Source organism: Pseudonaja textilis, chromosome 14 (assembly GCF_049901715.1).
Source record: "Pseudonaja textilis isolate UNSWEBS1 chromosome 14, rPseTex1.2, whole genome shotgun sequence".
NCBI lineage: Eukaryota > Metazoa > Chordata > Lepidosauria > Squamata > Elapidae > Pseudonaja > Pseudonaja textilis.
Window position 1 is genome coordinate 11402761 of NC_142003.1, and position 15476 is coordinate 11418236.

Below are 15476 nucleotides of genomic sequence, written 5' to 3' on the forward strand. Positions count from 1 at the left end.
AAAAACAAATGCTAAGACCCTAGGTGGACTGCAGAGAAGAGCAACCAAGATGACTTGTTGAGGGGTTTGGAGGCTAAACCACATGATGGATGACTGAGGGAACTAGATACATCTACTCAAGGATGAGGGGTGACATGAAAACTGTCTTATGGTGTTTGAGGAGCAGTCACATGGAGGAAGGAGTTGACTTACTTTCCAAAGTACCTGAGGGCAGGACAAGAAGTATTGGGTGGAAGCTGTTTCAAGAGAGATCCAACCTAGAACTAAAGAGAAATTTTCTGACAGTGAGAACGGTTGTTCTGTAGAAAAGGTTGCCTCCTGGAATTGCGGGTGCTCCATCACTGGAGGTCACTGAAGAAAAGACTGGACCACCATTCATCCGGAATGGCTTAGGGTCTCCTTCTTGGGAAAAGGCATTGGACTGGAAGACCTCCAAGATCCTTTCCAGCCCTATGATTTTATGGGTAGAAACTATGGCAGAGGAAACAGCCTCCATAGTCCAGTGGCGTAGGATATCCTCTGGGGAGCTTTAGGTCTACCTTCTGGCTTGTGATATGACTGGCTAATGATGCAGTGTTCAACTGGATTGATTCAGAATGACCCTTCTCGGGGTTTTCTGGCCCCATGTATTATCCCTGCAATTATTTTGGCCCTTTTCTCTTTTCAGGCATCTATCAATGTGCTGTTAAGTATAACCAACCAGAAAGCTGGGATGGCAGAATCTGAAGTCCAACCAAGTGGGGCAAAGAGCAAAGGACGAAGCGGGCTTCTTCTCCGGCCAATCATCTGCATTTGCAATGACCTGTAAGAGGTTGTGTTTGGAAGAGGGTCTGTATCGGGTGCAAGAGAAAGGAAGCAAAACACTGTGGGATTTTCATCAAAATCTTGGCAGGCTTTCAAGGATAATTAACCTTGATAGGATAAATCTCCCATTTATTAAATCTGTCTGAACATTTTATTTCAAACCCCTCCTCCCTTATTTTATGGGAGCTCTTGCCTGTTGCCCAATCACCCTGATTCCCTGCAAGCTCCCTGCTGTTCTCGGGAGAACGTCTTCTTCAGTGGTGTGGTTCTAAGGAAGTGGAGCTGGTTGATGGTTGTTGCAACATTTTCCTCTAGGTTAGAGAGACCGTTGGGTGTCCTGGTGAAGGCACCAGACTTGAAACTGGGAGATGGTGAGTTCTTGTCCCACCTGGAGTGCAAAGCCAGCAGGGAACCTTGGGCCAGTTGCTTTCTCTCAGCCCTAAGAAGGGGGCAATGGCAAGCCACTTCTGAAAAACATTGCCAAAGGAACCAGTCCAGGTAGTCACTAAGAGTCAAAAATAGACTCAAATAAATGCAAATATTTCCTCCTCAGGAGACCCCCAATAACGCACATTTTGTTCCCATGATGTATTTTTGAATTAGGATGGGCTGAGAGAAAACTGGCCCTAGATCATCCCATCAACTCCCCACTGAGTGGCCTGGAGCTTTGTTTCTCCCAGATCCCAGGACAACATCCCCACATCTGCAGTTATGCCAATTATCACATTTTATTAATGAATTTTGGGCCATGGTAAAAACAATACAATGTTAAGAAAAATAAAAAAGAGAAAGAAAAGTGATGAATAAAGAAAAAAGAGGGGAAAAAAGAATAAACAGCTTCCAATCCTCTTTACAACCGATTATTGTCTGTTCTTCCTCTTTAACATTACATCGTGATTCCCTTGTTCCCATATTTTATCCTTTCTAATCATCGAATTTATAAATAACCAGTTCATTTTTTTCCATTTTCAGCAAAAAGGCCATATATGGGTTTCTGGTCACAAGTGTCTTTTCCTTAATCAAAAAATCATTTTTACCATTTGTCAGATACTGTTATTTGACAAGCCATTCCTCTGTTCTGGATATTGTCATATCTTTTCACCTGTGCATATTTTCCCTTCTGTTTTCTAGATACGTTCCTGCTTTGCGGCTTCTGAAGCAGCAAGCTTTTCTTCTCCACTTGCCTTCCACTTTGCAATCTAGGCTGGTCCAGAGGCTTCATGAGGCAAGCACACCCAACCCCATGGTTTTTTATTTCCCTTCTTTGTGAGCATTAACTCTGCCCCAAGAATATTGTATGAGTAAACCTCAAAAGGTAGATCAGCTTGGCCTTTGCCCAGGACAGAACCCAGTAGTCTTCAACCACAATGGAGCCCAACATTTCTGCTACTAAATGAGAGTGTTCTTAAGTGAGTTTTTCTCCATTTTTTAAACCTTTTGTGCCGCAATTAAGGGAGCCATTGCAACTGTTAGATTAGTAACATTGTTTAGTGAATCTGGCTTCCCCACCGACCTTGTTTATCACCCCATGACTCTGGGACACTGCAGCAGCCATCATCAATATGAACCAGTTGTCAAGCATCTGAATTTGGATCACGTGACTGTGGGGATGCTGCAACAGTCGTAAGTGTGAAAAATGGTCATAAGTCACTTTTTTCAGTGCCACTGTAACTTTGAAGAGTCACTGAATGAATGGCTGTAAGTCCAGGACTATCAGTACAGAAAAGCCTGGGAATAATTGCTTAAATTACTTTCCCTTTTAGCCTGCAATCCCCCTCGTCTCTGCAAGTTGCAGAATAGATCTGGTTCCTACCTGCTTGTTTAGTCCCATGGAGGGAAGGTTCTTTGAGCCTTCTGTGGCCGGTGATGTCAGAAGGGGCGTCTCATTGATGGCTCTCCAGCTTAGAAGATTGACTTACCTGTCACTCTTAATGTTCAAAAGCTAGATAAAAACAATATTGATCCAAAGGTTTTTTGCTCCAAGCAATAGTCCGGATTTTGCTAATTACTTCTTCTTATGCTAATTACTGTAATAAAACAACATTGCTCATACATTTTGTGTATGCAAGGCCATCTGGGCAGCAGCATAACGCCCATCCTTATGCATTTCAGATTGCCATCCTACAGGGCATGAAAGCTGATATTGGGGCCCTCACAACATTGTGTGAGAAGACCGACAATGACATTCGCTCTTGTATTAACACTCTGCAGGTTAGTTGCATTGTTGGCAGATTCCATTTTCCCCCATCTTGTACTTTGAAAACCGGGATTAATGCCATATAAATGCTCTTATTATTTGATCACCGTGCTCATGCCTTCATGTTTAAAAGGTTATGCAAAAACACTTCACTACCCTGATATTGTTGGGTCACTATAAAAAGTGTGCTGCTTGAGAACCAGATATGCAGCTCTAAAAGAAAGATGCAGAACTCCAGCTTGGCTGCGCATCCATAAGGGATAGAAGTTTGCCTGTTTAGTGAAAGATTCTCAGGCAGATGGATTTGGTGTCTCTTGCTTGCTCAGGTTCTTCCTGAGCTAAGCTGGTCCTGATCAGAACCTGACGCTTTCCTTCCCTTCTCCACTCCACCCCGTGTGACCCAGTCTCCTCTTATTCAAGTTCCTGTATAGCCGAGGGAAGAAAGAGCTGAATGTGAGAACAGTCCAGACTGCAACAGTTGGCTTAAAGGACCAGAACAAGGGGCTGTTTTCCATCTGGCAGGAGATCTTCCAGCTGCCCAGAGTGAGGAGGTGAGAAAGAATTGCTCTTGGGTCTCACTCAACCAATTGCACAAATTGCAACCATTGTGTGCTAGTTAAGAAGTTTGCCCTCAAGACCAAAAAGACCCTCTTCAGCCCTACAACCTCACTGAAGTGGCCCTGAGCCAGTTGTGCTCTTCCAGCTCAACCTACCTTGCCATGGTGGTAATTGGAGTAAGTGTGGAAGAGGCACAAGATAAATCACCCTTTACTGCCGGGGAACAAATAAGATCCACCATCAGAAAGAGTCGAATTTTCTAATCCATACAGATCAAAGCAAACCCAGTCATGCCTCCAGTTTTTAGTGGGCTGTTATTTGCAAAACTTGCTTTTTTAAATCTTAGTTCTCTAAAACATTCTTTAATACTTTGAAATTCTTTCGTAATCATTGTTTCTGAGGCCCGTGGAAGAGGTTTTGCTGAAGTTTTTCAAGTTTGTATCCAGAGCTGTCCAATACAGATCTCAAGTTTTAAAACAAAAGTGCCTAAATCAGCATGCATGGCATGGGATGGGACAACTGCTTGTATGCTGCAGTAAATTAATTGCACAGGAATTCATCAAGTACCCTCCTTTGTACAGAGGGACAAGAGAGATACAGAGAGAGAGAGAGAGAGAGAGATTGAATGCATTTTATTGTGATATTTGGAGAAAGCTAAATACCGCTTGGCTTTAAATCAGACACAAAAGATTAAGGAGGTTGCTTATTGTGTCACTGGATAATTGAGTCTGCATCCTTCAAACCGAGGCTCTTTCCTCTGTGTGCAGTGTGAGGGCACTTTTCTAAGGAGGTGCCAGACATTAACCTGCCACAGCTGACAGGCATTGGGGAGCAGATAATTCTGTATTCACACTTTCACTATGCAGAGGACAGGCCTTGGGGTTTCCCTTCCAGCTTCCCCACTTTACTAAAGTAAAGCACTCATTCATTATTTAAGATATTGACTGGCCTTTACCTGTTCCTTAGCTTAAATAACCTCGAAATGTCATTTACTATCTTTTCTTGGCTCCTCCCAAAGAAACCAACCTCTGTCTTATTGCTTTCTTTTCCTTGCCAAGGAAGAACTTGGGAACAGACCCCTCCCTTCCAGCCAGCCTTCTCCTTAGTGGAGCTGAGGATGGGGAGTTTGGCAGAGGCGCAGGTCAGACAGCCATCAGTTCCTCCACTCAGCAGTTCCATCGCATTTTGCACCTCAGTGTTTCTTCAGGGGAATATGAAAAGCTTAGCCAGGTACCTACCATTGTTTAGATTAAGTTCATTTCCTTGATTGAAACCTGTCTCCCCATCTCACAATTACGTTTGGTTGCTGAAAGAGCTCTGTTGACTCATCTGGAGAGAAGGAGAGAAGGAGAGATTTATGAAAGATTTTCACACAAAAAAAATTTTTTTAAAGCATGAAATAACATGACCCATTACCTTTGCACACACACACACACACCAAATTATATTTTTCAGTGGCTGGTATCTTAGAGCCAGGTTTTCAAAGGCAAATCAACCAATAAGCACAGTTCTTCTGTGTTCTTTCCCAATCTTGAAAGGCCTGTTGAGTTCAGTCCATGCAAAACTGTCCTGCTGTCTGTTGACCAGCCATGGGGGTGAGGGTCATCTCTGAGCGGCCTCCTCAGGAGAGTGTCCTGCTCAGAGACAGGACTCCATTTCCTATCCGAGAGGGGAAACCCCCCTGAGCTAGCAACAGATGCTGCAGGGAAGAAGCTCAAATATGTTGCTTTTATGGGAAGATGCAAAAGAAGCTGTTACAGGATCAAATTCAGCTCCTACAGAACCTAGAAACCCAGACATGTTTGAACACCAGAGTCTGCATTTCTTTATCCCACCTTGTATGGCAATAATTTGACTATTTGTGTCGATTGAGAAGAGGGACCACCGTCTAGATTGGAATGCGGCAATTAACTGGCGGAACATGGCTGCGCCTGTTCCACTCCACCACAGCCGACCCATCACAGGCATTGGTTCTCGGCTGCCCTCTGCCAGCACCCCTTTCCTGCCAATGGTATGAATGAGCGAATGAATGGTCTGCCAGCACTCCTCCAACGCAGCCACGTCCTGGGCGATTTGCCGAGGGATCCTTGTCCCCAGCCAATCCACAGTGCAGGAGAAGTAACCGCACATCCCTGGTTTGCCTAACAGTAATAATAACTTTGGGATAAACACCTTTTATTGTAGAGAAAAGCACTTTGTTTCGAAAACATGATGAATCTTGACTCTTCTGGTCCTTGTTTTTTAAAAAGAGATGGCCTTGTTTGGGGAGGAGGGAAAGGCGGGAGAGGAAGGGGAAGAGAAAGGGGAAGGCGGGAGAGGGGGAGATGGCTGATACTGGAATCCATTAGAAACATCATCCTAATCACATCAAAGAAAACTTATTGATTGGGAGAAGGTTAGGATTAGGGGTTGGTGCTTTTATTACAAGAAAAGGTCTTTCTTTTAAAGAGGCTAATGCATTCCTTTTCTGGGATTGCAAGGTCGTTATTTTCACTGACTGCAATTGCAGCGAATGTGCTCGGTCGGGGAAACTGGGCGGGGGGGCATGGGTGAGAGTTCCTTTTCCGAGAAGGGGCCCTTCCCGTTTATCCTGCCTCTTCCTCGAGAGCAAACCATGGCTTGTCCTGCGCTGTGGGCTGGCTGGGGACAAGGATCCTGGGACAAATCACCCGGGAGGTGGTTGCGTTGGAGTGTCGGCGGACCATTGGCGGGGGAGGGGCACTGGCAGAGGGCAGCCAAGAATCAATGCCCGTGGCGGAGCGAGTGGTGAATTGTCCTAGATCCCATCTACCCAACGGTCTGGCCTCGTCTCGGACTCTTCTGTTGTTGCTGGCTTCACCTCGGCCCTGTTTCTTGCAGGGCTTGTACGATAACTTCCTCAATATGAAGGTGAAGGATTCCAGCTTGGACTCGGTCTGCTTGGCTTTGGAGTGGCTTGGCTTCTCTGATCTGCTGGGCAAGGCAATCCTGTGCAGCCAGAGCTTTCAGCTGATGAGATACTTGCCCTTCCTCCCAGTTTCTTTCCACTTGCTCTTCGCTGCTTCCAGTATTCCCAGACTGACGTATCCACACAGCCAACATGAGGTATGAATGGAGAGAAGGCCATCGGGGACTGGCTAAGAAATACAAAAAAGGGAGTTTAACACGAGCCACCTTCATGATTCAGAACATTCCCAGATGATCAGTGGTAGGATTCAATTTTTTTTACTACCTGTTCTGTGGGCGTGGCTTAGTGGACGTAGCAGGGGAAGGATACTGCAAATTCCGAATTCCCTCCCCACCCCACTAACCTGCTTTCCAGCTCCGTTCTCCTGGGCAGGGCAACCAAAGGAGACCCAGCCAATCAGCTGGGACTCAAAGGGAGGCAGAGAAGAGATGTGGGTGGGGCCAGTCAGAGGTGGTATTTGCCGGTTCTTCAAACTACTCAAAATTTCCGCTCCCGGTTCTCCAGAACTGGCCGGAACCTGCTGAATATCATCTCTGCAGATGATCATGAAGTGGAGAACTGCCCTTTCCTCTCTTTGGCTTCTGAAGGACCTATTTTCAAAGTTCACATGCCTCTTACGGAGTTGAGTCAAGCGATAAAAATGGCAGTTTTGCATGCAAATTCAGACAGTCTCAAGTTCAGTTTAGGTCTGAGAGGGAAGACTGCAGAAAACTCCTAAGCTCAAGATCTACTGAGTTGGTATCAACCCTTCCAGATAGAGCAGGGAAGAAATGAATGCCAAAGAAAGATTAGAACCTCATTTTATTACAATAATAATCACGAAAGCCTCTGAACGTTTTTCCTTCTTTCTTTTTTATACCAAAGATAATCAAGGTGGCTTGACTATTGAACTTAGCTCAGAAAAACAGACAAGCGTGAGAAAGAAATCTCACGCCTGTCTGTAAGTTCATGTTTTCCCAACTGATGTTGCATTTTCCGTCAAGGCTGCCTGTAGAAGGCAGCGTCTTAGCGGGGCTTTGACAGCCAACAAACCTTTTGTAGCCTTTTGGGAGAAATTGCACCGTTTGTCAATATCCTGCATGATGGTGATGAAATCTCTTTGGAACTTTGTCTGCCTACAAATGTTTCCTGTTCTTTTTCTCATTCAGGCTCTATCAAAACTAACCCAGATGCATCATCTGGTAGATTCCATGATTTCTGGAATTGCACCCAACTCCCGCAGTCGTGTCAGACCTCAATCTTTTATCCTTGAAGCCCTTTGTCTCCTCTTGGAGATCATTTCGCCAAAACTGAGACCGGTAAGAAAAACTCCTTACTGGGGATGGGAAGGATTTCCTGGGTCAGGACTGGCTGAGCAAGTGGCTAGAGAGACAATAAGATCCAAATCCTCAGGTCGAAGACAATCGCCTCCACTTCGATCTCTTTTGGGCTCTGTCAGGCATGAACGAGAGCCAGTTCGTGGAGGTGTAATCCTGCCCAAGGCACAAAGGCATCTGGGTGATCTTGGGCCAGCTTCTCTCATGGCCCAGACAATGGCAAACCACTTCTGAGATCTTGCCAGGGAAATTGCAGGGACCTGTCCAGGCAGTTACCTGTTTGAGTCAGCAATGACTCAGAGGCACTCTCGCGCACAGCATGAATGCAATAACAATGCATTCTGGCAAGTGATGATAAACGATACCAGCTGAAGCAAGAATGGAGAGCTGCTTACCGAGAAATTTTACCTGAATATTTTAACTGAAAAGAACCACCCTACTTGGAACTCAGGTGTTACCTTAACAGCTCTTAGGTCCTTGGTTCGGGCTTGAATTGTTCAGTTTTTACCAGTCACAGACTGTGAATCAAATTGAAGATCAACCAATAATAATAGTGGAACAATTGTTTAAACCTTTGTAAACATTAGAATCAGAATAGAGCTGGAAGGGACCTTGGAGGTTTTCTAGTCCAGGAGGCCCTGTACCATTTCGGACAAGTGACTGTCCAGACTCTTCTTAAAAGCCTCCAGTGATGGAGCATCCGCAACATCTGGAGGCAAGTAGTTCCACTGGTTGATTGTCCTCCCTGTTAGGAAGTTTCTCCTTCATTCGAGGTTGCTTCTCTCTTTGATAAGTTTCCATCCATTGTTTCTTGTCCCTCCTCTTTGTGGCAACCTCTCAGATACTGGAACGCTGCTATCATGTCCCCCCAGTCCTTTTCTCTAGAGTAGCCAAACCCAAATCCTGCAAGCTAGGGTGGGATCTGACAGGGTTAACTACCGGTTAGGTGATTTACGAGGTTCGGTGATTTATGATGTACTTCCCTGCACACTGCACTCTCGCGCCTGTAAATCGTCATCAGCCTGGTGCCTGGACAGCTGAGCAGCGCTGCGTGCTGAGAAGTAGCCTTTCAAAAAGCCCCCTTTTCCTGCTTTTTTAACTGCAGCTGTGCCTCACACAGCAACTGAAGTTGAAAAATCAGGAAATAAAGGTCAGGTAAGAGCCCGGGTGGGCAAAAACATCAGCAGACATAGAACCGGTGCTCTTCAGAGCTACCGGTTCTACAGAGGTGGACAGAACCGGTAGTAACCCACCCCTGCTGCAAGCGTTCTTTTCATGTTTTAGTCTCCAGGCCTTTAATCATCATAGTAGCTCTTTTTTGTACTTTTTCCAAAATCTCAACATCTTATTTGTGATGTGGTGACCAAAACTGGATGCCGTATTTCCCCCTGAACTGGCCCAACCACACCCGGAGTGAGTCTGTCTCTCTCTCTCTCTCTCTCTCTCTCTCTCTCTCTCTCTCTCTCTCTCTCTCTCTCTCCCCTCTCCCTCTCCTCTCCTCCCTCCTCCCTCTCCCTCCCCTCCCTCCCTCCCTCTCCCTCTCTCCTCTGCCCCCTGCTTTTGATCCCCAGAGCTAGGGTGGGGCTTCGCTAGCCGTCGTGGCTCTTCCATCCCAAGGACCAGCCCATAGATTTCCACTGCTCTCCTCTGCCTTCTGCACATCTGCATATCAGGCACTGGATCCAGCTCTTCCTCCTCTTCCTCCTCAGCCACTTCCAGACCTGGGAGCTGTTGACTCTCCATCTGGGGGGCTGACGGACAGGACAGGCTCCGTCTCTGTATCCTGATTCCCTCTTCCCCCTCAGAGGTCTCAGACTGTCTTGATGCTGCCTGTGACTTCCATGCTGCCTCTTCATCTGATTTGGCTGCTGGAGGGGCCAGAGGCTGGCAGGCCACAAGGTGTCCATTAGGACTTCCAAGACCCCTCTCATAGGTAACTTTCTGAGTGAGGTTTCGCCTAATCTGTACCTCTACCTTTATTTTTTCCTGCCCAGGTGTAAAATCTTGCTTTTCTCCACATTAAATTTAATTTTGTTGGATAGGGCTCATTGTTCAAGTCTGTCAAGATCTTTTTGGATCCTAAGCTTGTCTTCTGGGGTGTTGGCTGTTCCTGCCAGCTTAGTGTCAGCTGCAAATTTGATGAGTTCCCCTTCCATTCCCTCATGCATATCGTTCATGAAGATATTGAAGAGTATTGGGCCTAAAATGGAACCTTGAACCCCACTTCTTACTTCCCTCCATATAGATGTAGTACCATTAAGGATGACTTGAGTACAGTTTGTCAGCCATTTACAAATCCATCTGCTGGGGATGCTATCTATCCCACATGTTACTAGCTTACCAAGAAATAGGTTGTGGTCTACTTTGTCAAATGCCTTGCTGAAGTCTAAATACACTAAATAATGTCCACAGCATTTCACTGGTCTACTAATTTAGTCACTTTGATAAAGAGTGAAATAAGATTAGTTTGGCATGAACTGTTTTAAACAAACCGGTGCTGGCTTCTAGTTATTAACTATTTGTTTCTAGATGTTCACAGATCTGGTTTTTGATTATTGTTCCAGTATCTTCCAAGTATTGATGTTAGGCTGATTGGTTTCCTGAGTCTGTTTTTTCTAGTCTTTTTGAAGATGGGAACTACATCAGCTCTTTTTCAACCCCCTGGTAGTTCTCCAGTGCTCCAAAACTTTTGAAAGATATGACACAATGGCTCTGAGATGACCTCTGCCAGCTCCTTTAGAACCCTGGGATGTAACCCATCGGGTCCCGGTGATTTATATTCATCAAGGCCAGACAGTTGTTCCCTTATCATTTTCTTGCTTATTTTAATTTTTATTTCTATTCTATCTTTTACAGTTGTGTTTTTGGTAGGTTGGGCTATAGGGTTTTTTTTTGTGTTGGCGTGAAAACTGATGCAAAGAAATTAGTTGAGCAACTCTACTTACTCTCTACTGCCTGTTACTTCCTTGTCATCTTCTCTCTTTAGTGGACTGACTATTTCCTTCACTTTTTTCTTGTTATTTAGATATATATAATTAGTAATTGCGATCTGTTGAATTCTAGAACTTTCCTATTTTTTAATTAAATGTTAATATGGTGTAAAAATAATTATAAATCATTAATCTAATCATCATAATCTCATGATTATTCGTTCTGTATAAGTTGTAGTATTGATGGCTTTAGTGGAAGAAAGATCTGGTAAAACCGTTGGCACTGAAGACTCCGTGCTTATCTCCACATGCCTGCAAAGGCCCGTTGTGGAGAGCAGTCATGGGAAGAGGCCTGGCCTCCTCTGTCTCCTGCTTGCAAGCATCCCAGTAGCACGCTGTCCTTGCTGTGAAAGTCAAGGTGCTGGGCTCACTTGAGCTAGCCTGATTGAGCAGAGCCTAAACTAACGCAGCAACTAACTTGCGCGGCTTTCAAACGGGGTGGGTGCTGGAGTGGAAGCCTCGACCTTATCTCCCAACAGAGGGCAACTCTCCCCAAATGTTACTGAGCAGAGATGGAGGAAGCAATGCGGTTCTCTTTCTCCTGCTTGCCAGCCCTTCAGAAGCTGGGTGGTGGGAGAAGCGAAACACTCAAGGGAGATGGAGCTTGGGATGAGTCACTCTTCTTACCTCTTAGGTGAACACACAGCTGTACAGTCAGAAGGAAAAGGAGCAGTTGTCGCAGCTGATCAACATTATGCTGACATACAATCTCACCTACCATCAAGAGCGAACTCCAGAAGGCCAATACATCTACAGGCTTGACCCGTAAGTACTGCCTTTTCACAGAGCAGGTCAGTTTTGCACGGTTTCACAGTTGTTCTCCCTGGAAATGCAACATCTGATGCAAGAGTAGCCTGCAGTACTGGGTCCCTTGTGAAAATGAGACACACGAGCGGTGTTCCTGCTGGGCCCCGGGATTTATGGTGCAGAAGAAGCAGCTGATCAAACGCTTCGTGTTCAGAGACGCCAAGGGGATTTCAGGCTACCAAATGGGAGGGTTGAGTCCTAGTTATCCAGGTTCCCCGAGGAAGTTTCAGGGCGAATGGAAAACTGACCCTGCGGAGAAATCACTGTGGTTCCCAGGGTTGTGCGTGCAGGAGGTTTATAAAGGCTGTGTTCAAATGTGGCATCTCATAGCTAGAATCTGAAAGGGGTTGGGGTCTGTTCCATCGGTTCAGCTATACAGTTGGCCCACCTTGGAATATTTCACATATCCTGGATATTGGCAGGAAGGTTTGGGTGTATTTCCATCTCCAAGTCGCTTTGCAACTCCTATTTCAGTAGGGTTAACAAAACCTTGTTGTGACTCAAATGCCAAATTGTATACATGTGAAAGGGTGTGGTTTGTTTTTAACCTGCTTTGGGACTTGTTTCCTTTTACCATAATCCCGCTGCCTCGGCTGCAAACCCCAGGAATGTGGAAGAGGTTTGTAGGTTTCCTGATCTCCCGTTCCGGAAACCGCTGACTTACCAGGCCAAGCAGCTCATTGCGCGAGAGATCCAAGTGGAGAAGATGAGGCAGATGGAGGCCCCCCGCCAGGTATCATCTCTGCTTGGGAAGCCCCTGGGCACGGCTGGCTGGCTGGCTTGGTGGCCGGTTCTGAGGAGCTAGCAGGTCGTCAGGCTTGCCTTACCAACATCCCTTTGGATCTGGTCGTGCGCTGCGCCCATCAGGCTGGCCGGCCTTTGGTGGCAATTCAGAAGGGCCAAGCTCTCGTCCATAGTGGTTGGCTGCACCTGCCCACCACCGCCTCACTTTCCCACCGTGGAATTATTATTCATGTTGATACAATATCCAGAGGGCTTCTGAGGAGAAACTTTGGGGGGGGGGCAGTTAAAAAAAGGCAGGGGGGTCTTTTTTGCCCACCCCATATCTTACATCTGCCCCTAACTCCCCGGTGTAGCTCCCAAAGTGCTCTGTGATGCATTAAAAGAGAACCAATATTTTTAATCTGCTCTTTTTAAAAAATAAACAATTTGGGGAAAATACATAATTTAATGGGGGGCATTTTGGAATTGATCATAAACATTTAAATTGTAAGCAGTTTTTAAGGCTGGCAGTTGAAGATTGCATACAGCTCTGGCATAACTGCTGTAATTCTCCCCTTGTTTCATTCTTCCCCCTCCTAAACGCCCGAATGCTTCCTTGCCTTCCCTCAGGCATTAGAGGCCAGGTCCCTCCCCACAGAAACCAACCATGAAACGGGGACAGGTGGAGAGCGGCGCAAATCCAGAATCAGGAACCACGAGCAAAGTCTGGGCCAAATTGTGAAGAGAGCGACAGTTGAGGAAAAGGTGATAACCATATATTATTACTTTTATTGTCAAAGTACAACATCTGTACAATGAGATTGGCTGAGCCTCCCTTCGTGCACCCCTCCCCCAACACAACTGACCACTGTCAGGAGAGAAGTCCCTAACCCAGCCCCCATCTCATTACGCTAAGTGACCTTGTTGCACAACACACCGGCCCCGCAAGTCTGCCCTACTATGTTGACATGGAGTTATTTCCCGTTCAGGAGTCTGACAGCCACAGGTAGAAACTGTTCTTCAGCCTGCTTCTATAGCCAGCCGCACCAACAGGCTGAAGAACAGTTTCTAATATAAGAGCTAGAGGGGTAGGATGGTGAATTATTGCAGAGTTTGGCCAAAGCACGTATGGCCTTGTGAGCCAACACTTTCTTTGGCCTGAGAAACCACAGGAGCTGCACGGTTAAAGATTCTGGAATACAGATAACAGATAATCAGAGTTGGAAGGGACCTTGTAGGTCATCTAGTCCAACCCCCCCCCCAAGCGGAAGACCCTACACCATTTCTGACAAAATGGCAGTCCATTCTTTTCTTGAAAGTCTCAATTAATATCACTCCCACAACTTCATTGCTAGGCAGTCTTGGAAAGGAGCTTGAGTTGGAGAGCTGTCAAAATGTCCACTAAATAAGGAAGCTGGTTCATGAAACATTACAAATTGCAAATGAAAAACATGACTTCAGTCCCCCAATTCTAGTATAGTTTATTATTGGTGGTTTTTCATCCACTCAGCCTAGCAAAGTTGCTGGTATAGATTGACCCGTTCTCAGAAAACCTGGCCGTGCCAAGGATGTAGCCACAGGCAGGGCGAGAGGCTTAGAACAAGTTTGGAAGTGGTGTTGACACGGAAGCCTTGAGGAGAATGCAGTGATCCAAGTGTGGAGAGGTTCCTTGTAGAGGTCAGTGGCCATGTTGCCAGTTGGACAAAATGAAGGCCATGAACCAGCCACAACCCCTGATTCACCCAAGGAGAAGGAAGGGTTTGTGTTCCAAAGCACCTGAGGGGCTTTTGGCTTCCTGGTCTTTTTTTCTGGGCAGGGGGGGCACATTTCCCAACAAAGCATCAGCCTGAAGTCACCCATTTTGTCTAGAAACACCAGTAGGGTCCCCAGGTGGGGGATTTTGGAATGGAGATCATGAAGCTAAAGTGGAATTTAGCCTTGTACCCTGTCAATTCCCCATTTTGTTTTATTGTTGAAAAATGTAGAGAGAAATTCAGTAAAGAAGGTGCCAAATCGGGCTCCTTTAAGCCCCTGGGGGCCCTGATGGGCATCCAGGCTCTGGCAGAGATTGTGGATTAGCTGCTGCCTGTTGTTTTGGTGCTGCTCTTTGAGAAGAGTAAACCTTTTGAGTGGCTGATGATCTCTGCTTCCCTCCCCCCAGCCAGAAAGAGACTTCTTTGGCCAGGTCAGCCTCAAGAAGAATGCAGCCCCTTCACCAGGTAAGATTGGGGCTGAAGTTTCCCTTCCCATCCTGTCCCCCACTCTGGGGAAGTGGTGGGCTAAAGTAGGGCTCAGCTCCCCTCTCAGCCTGAATTGAGGTGCCTCTTCAAGGAAATGACCCTCGCGGGGAAGAGGAATTGCTGGGTGGGCTGCTGTCCTTTCGTTCTTCGTCCTCTGCAGGGACAACTGGGGGGGGGGGATATTCTCTCTCTCTTGTTAAAGCGCACACACACAGCGTGACTAGAGAGAGCCAGTCCTTTCGGCTTCCTTGGTTGGCCAGAGTTGCATTCACTGGCTTTGGAAGCGATTTCAGATTGCAGCACAGAAATGGTGGCAGTTTTGAGTAGTTTGGCCTCGAGTGAAAGGATTGCTCAGCCCCGGGAGAACAAAGAGCCCGCCTTGCCCCTGGGGCCCCAAAAGGGGGAACAGCGAAGGGTGCAGATGAGATTTCAGCAGTCAATATACCCTGCAATCATAAAGTAGCACTTCCTGAATCCCCTGGGGGTAGGGGGGGTGAATGCACCTCAGTGAGGGACATGATGTAAAAATACCTTTGGTTTTCTGCTTTGATTTCTGACTTGATCAGGTCTGTCCTGAAGTGAGAACCAGGGAATGACTCAGGCGGGTTAAAGAAGGCAGCTTCTAGCCATGATCGGTCATCAAGGTTTGCAGCCTGATGATTCATTGTGTTTGGTTATTTTTGTTATTGTTGCCCTCCAGGGCTGAAAAAAATAACCTGAATCTCCCCTTCAGGCAGATGGAGGACAAGGAAGTCATCCGGCTGCAAACCTTAATCTGCCTTCTTTAACCCGCCTGAGCCATTCTCTGGTTCTCCGTTCCAGGCAGGCCTAATCAACCACCCCTTGTTTATAAGTAAGTCCTACAAAGAAGGGAGAAAATTTTAGTGGTGTGGT

General features: G+C 46.3%; 1 protein-coding gene across 4 annotated transcripts in view; it reads left to right on the forward strand.

Annotated features, from left to right (window-relative positions):
* CHTF18 (chromosome transmission fidelity factor 18) overlaps positions 1–15476 on the forward strand; it is a 40376-nt gene that overhangs the window by 24578 nt on the left and 322 nt on the right. Inside the window, exons 11-21 of one of the 4 annotated variants that reach the window (XM_026703985.2) lie at positions 668–804; positions 1936–2029; positions 2917–3015; positions 3422–3552; positions 4618–4789; positions 6419–6643; positions 7655–7804; positions 11447–11577; positions 12226–12352; positions 12973–13107; positions 14508–14561. In XM_026703985.2, coding sequence (XP_026559770.1) covers positions 668–804; positions 1936–2029; positions 2917–3015; positions 3422–3552; positions 4618–4789; positions 6419–6643; positions 7655–7804; positions 11447–11577; positions 12226–12352; positions 12973–13107; positions 14508–14561 — 1455 coding nt within the window. Of the gene's footprint in view, positions 1–667; positions 805–1935; positions 2030–2916; positions 3016–3421; positions 3553–4617; positions 4790–6418; positions 6644–7654; positions 7805–11446; positions 11578–12225; positions 12353–12972; positions 13108–14503; positions 14562–15476 lie in introns of all 4 variants that reach the window. The other 3 variants (XM_026703986.2, XM_087912527.1, XM_087912528.1) reach the window with 3 other exon arrangements.